Source organism: Cryptotermes secundus, unplaced genomic scaffold (genome assembly GCF_002891405.2).
Source record: "Cryptotermes secundus unplaced genomic scaffold, Csec_1.0 scaffold135, whole genome shotgun sequence".
NCBI lineage: Eukaryota > Metazoa > Arthropoda > Insecta > Blattodea > Kalotermitidae > Cryptotermes > Cryptotermes secundus.
The window spans coordinates 774,759-786,465 of NW_019730104.1; the positions used below are offsets into that span (position 1 = coordinate 774,759).

Genomic DNA, 11,707 nt, shown 5'->3' on the forward strand with positions numbered 1-11,707 from the left:
GGGAGGGAGCGCTATGTTACCGCGCGGAGGAGGGGGAGGGGAGCGCTGACTCACCCGCCGCGTCACTGCTGGTGGGGGGGTTCTCCTTTGCGCAACATGTCACACTGCTCCCTCCTTAAGGCTGTTCGTCTCGAATAGCCTAGCGGTGCATCCCCGTTCCTTTTCCATCCCGTAGCTGTGCTTGCGGTGTCTCCTGTTGTTTCGGCTACTCTTCTTGCAGCGACTATTCTTCGCCCGTCTTTTAAGAAAGGACTGACTTTGGTGCATTACAGATGGAATACTTTACAATGTAAAATGGTGCCCCAAAGCAACATGATGCTGAATTATAATATTATAGAAAAAGTGTGTTGAATAAAAAATACGTAATTCTGTACCTAACATGTTCTGAAATGGTGATATGTTTAAATTTTCCACTATTACAATCAAAATCTTTTATCTTTAAGTTGCTTCATGCACAGACAAATAATGGACACGGCAATTTTAACAAGATATTAAACAGGGATACAAATGCATTTGAAACTACTGTGGTAGGTTGGATGAGTTACAATATTCAGCTGAAATGTCAAGGTTAAAAGCAACTATAACAATTCTACAATTGATTGTATGAGGGAGAATACTGTACTGGATCAGAAGCCAGGAAAGATTTTTCAACTTAAGAGGAAGAATAATTATTCATTCAACCACACCAGGTACACATTGGAGTTCGGGAAACATGACACATCATGAAATATGACTATAGAGAATCTATAGTACAACTGAAATTTTCTATCTTACATTTCACTGAATTTTAATGCACACATAGGCCTATAGAAGTAAATTTTAAATGGCTTCTTACAGCTTGTTCATGTGTTAAAAAAAATTTTAGTTTCACACAGCATACGACAAGTGTGAGGAAAGCCCTAAAGGACTGTTACATGAAGAATAGGATTTAACCTGAAATTTCTCCTTCAGAAGCAAATGTTATGCAAGAAATTTGAATTAATGAAATCTTATGGAAAAATTGGTTTGATAACTTTCATTCATAATGACTTTCAAAATGATCCACAAGTCCTAGATTAACCCTTTAAAACCCAGTTGTTACAATATGCAGCATCTCCTTCAACATATTGAAACTGCATTCTTCTGAGAGAGTGCATTTGAGTCTTTCTATAGTTCTCATAATAAACAGCTACTGTGTCCCTAAACAGTTTTATCTGGTTGACCTTTGAAGTGGAGACATTTCCTGCAAGGTACAAACTGAATTTGTATATATATTTAAAGTAAATTCACTCTTTAAAGGGCTAATATTCTGTATGGATGCTTTTTGTAAGTATGTGCTTCATTCCATTGTCCAACAGTGCAGTAACTCACCGTAAGAGTACACCCCTGGAGTTCATCACTTCCATCCATGCAGTCTTGCTTTCCATCACACACCCATTCTTCCAGGATACAATTGTTGTCAACGCAGCGCCACTGGCCTAGTGAACAGTTTGCTGGTGGTGTTCCCTAACCACAGATTCAGGCAATCAATGTATATTACCTCTTTCTTGATCAGTCAGTTATTGAAATAGACTCCTTTAAAATTAATGTATCTGAATAACAATGTTCAGTCCCCATATACAAAATAATATACATATATCTGTTCATGTGTGTTTTTGTGTGTTTGTGTGTTTTTAAATAAAAACAGGATGGATAATGTCCAGAAACAATAATTTTAAGATCTGAAGTGTACAAAAAATTTTGCTAAATATAAGTTTACAAGATGTCACATCCACAGGACATATTCATATGGGAATGACTTCACAAAAGTATGTTATTTTTATACTCAATGTGGTCACTGTAACATAAGATACAAAGAAATCCAATCCTATAAATCATATATGCACAGTCTAAAATTAAATACCTGATTTGTAACTTAATGTATTAACTACTAGGATTGGACTAAAGATATATGTAGGAAATGACATTTTCAGCAGGAAACTACGTTGTGGTCCCACTGTGGAACTTTGTGTTACTTATCTCGCATTCGACAATTTTCGATCTTGAGTGATGCCTACTAATGGCTGTCATAACAGGGTCTCAACTACACAATCCAGTCTACTGAAAACCCATAAAACTGTGCTATAGGAGGGTCCAAATATATTCTAGAAACAAAGCTGTTTGATTCCAAAGTGCTGATGTTTTCTCTTGCCGGCAATAGCTAGAATGTTGAACAGAAGCTGTAACCAATAAACTGTCAAAATTTGGTACTGGTAAGTCATGGTAACTCCATAATATCAATAGTTTGCAACACAGTTATATATTAAACAGCTTACAGTTGTGACTAGTGTCTGAGTGACTACCAAATGTCACTGAATTCATCAAAAAACTGTAGTGGCTGACCAACAATTTTTAATACCTGATACTATCAGAAAACATTACCAGTGGATTCCATAGGAAGATTAAAACTGCTGCATGGCAGAATATTAAAATTATTGCCTAAGATCATGACACACCTGAGAAAGTATGTAAATAATATGATTCAGAAGGCTATACTTCAGTTTCAGAAAAGGTATCAATACAGTTGGGCTTAACTTACTATCATTACAATCATAAAGATTTTTCATACATAAGTGCTAATTCTGCAGTATTACTGATGTCCTGTATCTAATATTACCGATTCAAACGAAATAGCCTAATGAAATTAAGGAACTCCAATGACCATTTCATTATTTTCATCATAAAGAATACACACAATTTTACATATAACAATTTAATTTTCATAGTGCTACATTAGTGTAGTATGAACTGCAAGAGGTCATGCACTCTTACAATTGAAGAGCAGTCTTCTTCATCTGACCAATCACCACAGTCATCAGCACCATCACAGTGAAAACTACTGCTCACACAGCGTCCATTGTGACAGCGAAACCAAACAGGTGCCTTGCAGGTCACTATATCTGTGCAGAAATCCAGAAAACTGCATTGACTCAAACTCATCAACATTCTATAGTGGAAAATCAAATTACGTCTAAATGATGGTTATCATCAGGGCCTGGATTTTGATGACATGTAATCTCTTTTTTTCCTTGTATCCTATTTGATGTCCGTAAATATATAAATCCCAGAGATGAGCTGCTGGTTACAGAAATGTAACTTTTATAGGTCAATTTGGTCATTTTTCATCATTTTTAAGTTTCTAGGTAATTTTTTCAGTTTTGGGGTAATTTTTTGGTAAATGTTTGGACAGTTATGGGTTTTTTTTTGTCATTTTAGCCATTTTAGGGAATTTTTCTTCATATGTTTTCAGAAATGTGAATAATATGCATGTAAAGTGTTCTTTCTCTTTCTCTCTTTCTCCTTCCTCTACAAAGGCAGCCTGCAGCTGCAAGCCAAATACCTGCTACCACAGATTGCAATAAGTTGTAATAATATCCTGTCCTTTTGGTTCATTTTGCAGAAAGTGCTGACATTACATATCATAAAACATTTTGAGCTGGCAGCAGGGTACGACAGCGGTCACTCACACTGTGGCCCTTTCCAAGTTCTGTGCAAAGAAATTTGCGTAGTTACAAACATTTCTAGCCGGAATCCCTCACTTATGATATTGTTGCTCAATAAAACTCCGTCTGTCTTCAGTTTCTCACCCTTGACCGTACAGGCAAAGATACATTTGACAAAAGCTTCTCAGTGTGAAAAGTTCAGTTCTGTGTTGCACTAGAATGATTCATTTTATCATGTCATTTAAAGCAGATTGTAGCTGAATTTGGAGATGATATATTTTCAACTGATGGTAACATTTTATATTGTAAGATGTGTGACACAAAATTAGCAGCAGAAAAATGTTTCACGTTACAACCTATCAGCCTCAACATGCATATATGAGAAGAGCAAATTTCGAACAAAAAGAAATCTGTGCAAATGTTACTGCACCAGTGTTCATCTGAAGGCAGAAATAAGTCATTGGAGTTGTGCGATGCTCTGGTGTCTGCAAATATTCTGCTTTGGGCTCTGAACAATGAAAAACTGAAAATTTCTGGAAGTGATTTGTGATCGTTCTATCCCAGTTGAATCCACTAACTTTCCAAGTGCTACAACAATATCCTGGAAATGATTACAAATAGAGTGCATGGGTAAAGAGTTTCGTTTCCATTGATGAGACCTGTGATACAGAGGCTTGCTATGTGGCAAACATCATCAGAACCTCATAAATTGATGGACCAGGTGAAGTGTTTCTGCTTATGAGTGAGGTGCTAGAATCCATTATTATCCCACAATTTGTACACTCTTTGACAGGTCGATGATTCTACTGTGGCCAGAGGGTATATAACATGACATCGCCTTGCTTTTTGTGATCAATGCGGTGCCATACATTTTAAAAGCAGGCAAGTCAATAAGTCGTTTTATATGAAATTGGTGAATGTTACTTCTCTATCCCATGCACTGCATAGAGTGCCAGAGGAAGTGAGATCATGATTGCCTCAAGTGGATGCTCTCGTTTCATGGACAAAGAAGATTTTCATCAAGGCTCCACCTCGTAAAATGCAGTTTAAGTCTATGGCTCCTGGTGTTCCACTACTCCCGGAATCAGTCATCACAAGGTGGGGAACGTGGATTGATGATACAATTTATGCCATCATTTTCAGGTAGTGAAAAACATTGTAGATCAATGAAGACTGAGGATGCGAGGGCAATTGCAGCTGCTTCGGAACAGTTCTCGTGCAGTGAAATGTTAGGACAGTTGGCCTTCATAGAGGCAAATTTCAGTTCCTTGACAGAAGGAATCAAATGGGTACAGAAGAAAGGAGCAACACTAAAAGATTTACTCCCTCTGGTAAAAAAAAAACCAGTGATTTAGAGAAAGTGTCAAGGGACATTGGTAAAATGGTGTCAAGAAAAATGAAACATGTTCTAGATAAAAACTCAGGTCATGAAACATTATGCAGCCTTTCTTGAATTATGACAGGACAGTCCTTCAGCACTTTCAATATTGAAGAGAGAGGAACTTACTGCTAGTGATTTGGTACACTTCAAGTATGCGCCCATTGTGTCTGCAGATGTGGAAAGGAGTGTCTCCAAGTACAAGAAAGTGCTGTCAGGCATGGGCGGTCAGTCACCTTTGAGAATCTCCACATGTTGACTGTCCTCTATTGCAACTCTGAATGAGGTGGGACTTAAATACTGGAATATATACCGTATATGTACATTTGATAAGTGTTCCAACACAATAGAAAAAATCATATTAAAACATTTAGCTTCAAATTCAATCATTTATTGCTTAATTTTCAGCATAAAAATGACGAACTTAAAAGAGCAACGTTAAGTTCAGTGTTAACAAAGATTAAAAAATACATTTTAAAGCAATCAGATATATTTTTAGGTTATTTTTTTTAACTTTAAGTTCATTTTTATGGTTTTTTCGGTCATTTTATGTCATTTTTCTGGATTTTCGGTCATTTTATAGGTCGTTTTCCTGGATTTTTTCAGTCATTTTAAAAATATTTTTAGGTCATCAAAATCTGGGCCCTGGTTATCACAAAAAAAAAAAACACTAGTGGTTAAGACAAAAATTGAATCCAGGCATTACAGTTGTGTTCAAAGAAACGAATTATCATAACCAAGTAAAAAACTTGATTTGGTTCATCCTGGTCCATCACACTAGCAATATTACAAAAGCACACTGGACGGAGTTGATTACCTAATAAAAAACGTTCACCTGCTATGAATTTTTGTTCAGTGTATATAAATCTCACAAAATTATATAAATTACATTTTGTACAAAGAGAATTACCCACTGCAATCTTATTTTCGTTGAACTACAGAACTATATAAAACAAAAATTTTGTTCTGAATTTCAATGAATTATTAAAATAACCATTATGCAGGAAAAGTTTAACTCCTGGCATTGACATATAATATGGCTGAGTGGGTTTCTCTTTCTCTCTCTCTGCAATGTAAACTGTTCCTGTAATATACAGAACATTACGTGACAAAAAGTTTTACAGATTAATTCGTTATTTCCAACATAGCACTGTGATAATTTTAACATTTAAATCAATAATACATAACATCACAGATGACTACATATTAAGGCCCATTTGCATTATATATATATATCAATACTGATAGGGAACAGACCCTCAGCAGACTAACAGTTTCCTGAAACATTCAGTGACCTGTACACATCAGCCCATCATAGTCAGCTGTATCCTACAGTACCTACAGGTCTGTGACCAACAGGTGCTGATATGTAAAAATATTCCTCAACTGCCGACACCTCGTTCCTGTCAGCAGCAGTCTATGTTGATGACATATAATATCCACATACTCAACATATATTTGAGAATACATTTGTTGATCCACTGATGGCCCATTCCCTGCTGTGTTATGTATAGTATGAATGAACAATATTATATTGTGACAGAATATAACCATTTGCTAGGCAACGGTTAACAGAAGTCATTTTTTGCTAGGCAAACCGCATAAGGCCATTCAGAAGGAAAGGTGTGGAATGCACACATCCAGTGTAGTACTCCATGACAATGTGCGTCCACATACAGCTGCTTGCACCTGAACCTTGCTGGAGTCTTTCAAAATGCATCTGAAAACCTTAAGATCTGCTATTCCTGATGGACCTATTATGTTACCTTTGCCTCTATAATTATATTGTATTTTAAGATATTCAGGCAATGCAATGTTTTAGGTTTTCACAATGGTGAGGATTCATTCAACAGTCCCACATATGTATATACCACATGATGTGTCCAGCCAATTCCAATATGCAGATTTTATGATTAACTGATAATGGGGCCAGGAACTTTTGAAGCATTCTACTTAAGTTATGTTCTGCCAGTTTATTTTCTCAACTAAATCTACTGCATTCCCTCACTGACATAAAATTTTGGGGAATCTTACCACAGCCAAATTCATCAAAATTATCTTTGCAGTCTTCACGGCCATCACAGTGTTTTGCATCATGGATGCACTCTCCATCTCGACATGTGAAGAACCCATTGGGGCAGGAATATTTCCCTGCAACTGGAACATGTACACAAAATTCATGAAGTACATTATTCCATCTGATAATGCAGAGGTAAAAAGGAAATCAATAATTCTTGAAGCATAGGCAATAAACTTAAACTGTACAAATATTATGTTTTTGAACATTATCCATTGGCTTGTCTTTATCTAAAAACCATCCTGTTTGTCGATTGGGCCCAACTGAGTAGGTTTTACCCAAAGACGGAGGCAGAATCCAGTCTCCAAAACACTGTTTTGAAAAATAAACAGGACAGTTTTTAGACAAAGACAAGATGATGGATAATGTCCAAAAACATAATATTTGTACTAATGTACCATCATCACAAACTTTTAGATCTTATAAACTTAAACTGGATAAAAGTGAGAATAGTGAGTAGAGATTCCACATCCACTACTAACAATGGGAAAAGCAGGTTTTCTCCTCTGCTACTAAGATACTTTTTGGTTGGGAACGGTTACAATTTCACTGCTCTTGAATTTAACACAACTGAGCAAATGATATGGAAGATGATGTATTAATGTCCTGAGGAAAGTTATTCAGTGTGAAAAGAAACATTAATACTGAGCATAATTTTCAATGCCTAATAAAACCACTACAAGATCTCAAATTAAGTTCAGCAACTCAGTTTATCCTAATAACAGTATCACTTCTTCACTGGAGGAGTGGAGGGAGGTGTTGCCAGGGCTGTGAAAAAGAATGCAGGGCTGGACCCTTCCAAGTGTTTGATTCACTGCTCAAATGGGCTGCAAAAGCATGACAAGAAAACCATGCATATACAAGTGTCTCATTACTACGTACATACCATGTTTTATACGATGTGTGTGAACATCAAGATAAACAGTAAAAACTTCTCCTGAATATGTACTCTGGGGTGCCCTTGCTTAAAAAGTTACTGCCATTCTAATTTGGGCTTGCATGGTCACACCTTAAATTATTAGCAATGCTTAATGGATTGTGCATACAAAAAAAAAATTAAACATCTATTAATATCTAGTTTTGCTTTTTTAAAACAGATATGCAAAATGGCATAATATTCACAGACTCACAACTCTTCTGCACAAAAATCAAAGTTGCAAGCATTCAAAGATTCCAGACGTATTCTTCATACCACTAGCATGTTAGTGACCGACACCATAGTTCCTCTCAAGTATCAACTGCAGTGGTACAGGCCTTGGTTAGCAAATATCCCCACAGAAACAAACAGAAAAGTTTGAAGTCAATGGAATGTGCAGCACAGGAAACTGGAGCTTCATGCCTCTGACCAATTCAGTGTTCAGGTTCATTTTCATAGAGGCACAGACATTTCACATTTGCAATGTAGTGTAGCACCTTCTTTTGTTTAAGGCAATGTGAAGATGAATATTCTATGACAATGACACACATTCCAGTAGTCTACTCAAGTATGTTCAAAGAAAATTAAGGTAGTTATGGCCACCATCTTGTGTTAATAAAATGTGTGTACCTATGAGGTAGTTGCCCAACATTGCTGCCAGCAGGTTGATGGAAATTTGTATTCACTGATGATACCAACTTGCATGAGGATTTTCATCTGATCACACATGTTCATTGTGAATGTTTGTGATTTCAGTCCTCATGAAGCATGAGTATCCTGTGGATAAAATCTTTGTCTTTAAACATAGGATCTTCTTTTATCCAACTGTTAACAAAATTCTTTGAGACTGCAAATCTTGTAGGTGTACTGTATGGCACTAACTCTTACACAGTCTGAATGTGTTTTGGAGACAACTGCTGTTCTTCTAATGAAAGCATACAGTGTAAGGGGTATAGGATATACTTGTACAAGCTGCTAGGCAGCTGGTACTGATGCTAGACTGTCTTTCAGTGACTTGAATTACATACAGAAAGTGGACGGCCAATATCCTGTCACATTCCATACAATTTTCAGGGTTTCCATTATCTGAGGTCAATAGGAAAGAAAGTATAATGGTCTGGAGCTCTACAATTAGGACATTTCTCTTTGCCAAACAGCATCTGTCACATTTCTGTTGCATTCTCCAAGCACAAGATGTTCACTAGTTCGGTAAATGAAGAGCCATTTTCCATGTTGGATCAGTATGTAATATGCTTTTGCAGGCTTAGATTTCTTCAGACTAATTTGATGTTCAATTATGTGCCATAGTAATACATATGTAGAGTAAGGCTGTCAGTACTGTAAATATTAACACCTGCCAAGCATCAAATGGACTTCTGTGATCACCACCCAAACACAAAATGCTCTCAGAACATTGTTTCTTTTATGTGACAGCAGAAGCTGACATTTTCTAATGGTTGTAAATTTTTAAGGATGGCTCTCATGTATATTTTCTGTTGAACTTTCTTAGAGTGTTAAGAATACATTCTGTAACGTTTTGTATGTAAAAATGTGACATGCTGTATACATATATAAAATATGTACATACATTGCCTGTTTTTGCATTTGTATGCATATCCAGGTTACCACTATCTTAAATGGAGATATTAAATCATCAGTTCTTTTATGTCATAATGGATGTTGAGAAAAAAATTTTCTTTTGCATAACTCCTTGCAGTGTCAAGGGTCAGTTTAGTGACATGGCTCCTCATACTGACTCTCCCAGTAACAAGTGCTGAAAATTGAAAGGGGAATACTACAGCCAAAATAATGGAAATAGTTTATGTAAACATGGTTCTGGAAGTGCTTTGGTAACGAACTACAGACATTCGAAATGTTCTGGCAACAGTAGGATTATAACAATTGTGGTACAATGGTAACATATACAAGTACACATACAAGGGTCATTTTCTTTTAGAGAACTGAACTTAGTGCAGGTGATGTGAACGACTACTTGTCTTCAACACTACCTACATCACCCTTCAACAACAGAGCATACAGCTGTCATGTTTACAGAGAGAGATGACCACTTACACTAGCACGTGGCCTCAGGCATTCATTTCCAGTGACCTGTGGGTACAATCTGCGTAGTTACTCTGCAAATCTGTGTTTAAAACTGGTAACTACACCTTCTGAGAATACGTCGATATGCACTTAATTCTCGGCGAAGCCCGTGGTAACAGTGAAGCAGCCGTAAAGTATGCGGAAAATTAACCACTACGTAGACTTCTGAACCCAAGCACTTTCCACACAAACGATCCTCATATCATACAGACCGGTATCGTTCGGCCTGCTACGTTTAAAGAGTGGTGAGGGGCGGAGAACGAACAGCTGATCTGGCAAAGCGGGAGCTGAGACGAGAGGAGGAGAATGGCGGCACTTGCGCCCGTTGAATACGAGCTGCCAAACGTGGGGCGCGCGTAACAATGTCACGGATGCTCCATGAACAGCTGTTGTACCCGTATCATTTACAACGGGTACAACTTCCAAATCCTCTCGATTTTCTCCTACGCCAAGAATTGGCCAGTTGTTCCTTCGTCAATGTGGTGAAGACCCATTACTTATCAGCCCTGTACTCTTCACTGACGAAGCAGGCTTGACATGGAGCGGCATACTAGATTTCCGTAACAGGCACATTTGAAGCGACGTAAATCCACATAGAACAATCAATCCAGACATCAGCAGCAGTTCTCAGTTAATTTCTGGACTGGTATTTTGGGGGAATTGTTTCATAGGTCCATACGTTTTGCCTCAAGACTCAACGGCGCTGCTCAGTGACTTTTTTTTTTGGAACACACACTGCCAAAGTTAACGGATACTGGCCCGCTGAATATTCGACGAAACGTGTAGTACACGCACGATGTTGCCTCAGCCCATTTCAGAAACGCATTCAGAAATTACTTTGAGATTCCCTACACTGGGAGATGGTTAAGAAGGCACGGGCCTCTATCCTGGCCAAGTCGTTCACCGGACCTGAATCCCCCTGATTTGTCTTCAGGGAACATATAAAAAAAAAAAGGCATGCGCTTCAACGTTGGAAATGCCGCTGCGCGTTCAAATTGCTGCATCTAGATCTATAAGACTCATGACATTTTTCAGCGCGTCCGTCAATACAAGCATCGTCGTGTCAGAGCTTTCGTGGCAGTGCAAAACCAACATTTCGAGCATCTACTGTCACTGGAATGCAAAACTACATTTTTAACCAGCTATTGCTGTGTTTCTTGAACACAACGCTTTTGTTACTGATAACGTTTTTCTAGCATATGTTTAATGCAATGTGTATTCTCCGGGGACATTAAAGCTACTTTTGCAACCGAAGCCCTGCTATCTCACTGTTGCAGGGAAAACCATGATGATTTTGTTCTGTTGCTGAACGAGGAAGGTGGTAACGATAAAAGACATAGTCGTTCACATCGCCGCTTCTGAATAATTTTTTCTTCAAAAGTTTCCCTAGCACACGTTACTTTTTAACGACATTTCTAATCCTGCTGTTGCTGGAACACCTTTGAATGACTCCAGTTTCTTTACCGAAACATTTTCTAATCCACATTTTTACCAATTATTTTCGTTGCTTTGGGTCATAGTACTCACTTTATAATTGCCTGTACTTATTTCTGGGGCAGCCTATATAGTAGACTCAGAAAAATGGCACTTAAAATTTTCTCAGATTAATTCACTTGAGAATTTTCTGCACAGTCAAAAGTTCACTTTTAGGCTGGAGTGATAGTGAATCAAGTTGTCATTTTCCAACAAGAAAACTGAAGCTATGAAAGTTAAAGCATCAATAAAGAATGTCAACATTCCAAGGAAAAGAACGAGATGTAAGGTTTGTAGCA

At 37.5% G+C, this 11,707-nt stretch overlaps 1 protein-coding gene across 1 annotated transcript in view; it reads right to left on the reverse strand.

Annotated features, from left to right (window-relative positions):
- The window catches only part of LOC111866027 (vitellogenin receptor), a 91,150-nt gene that overhangs the window by 70,668 nt on the left and 8,775 nt on the right, over positions 1 to 11,707 (reverse strand). The window contains exons 3-5 of the mRNA XM_023854519.2: positions 6,874 to 6,996; positions 2,791 to 2,918; positions 1,351 to 1,485 (exon numbers count right to left, since the gene is read on the reverse strand). Coding sequence (XP_023710287.1) covers positions 1,351 to 1,485; positions 2,791 to 2,918; positions 6,874 to 6,996 — 386 coding nt within the window. The remainder of the gene's footprint in view (positions 1 to 1,350; positions 1,486 to 2,790; positions 2,919 to 6,873; positions 6,997 to 11,707) is intronic.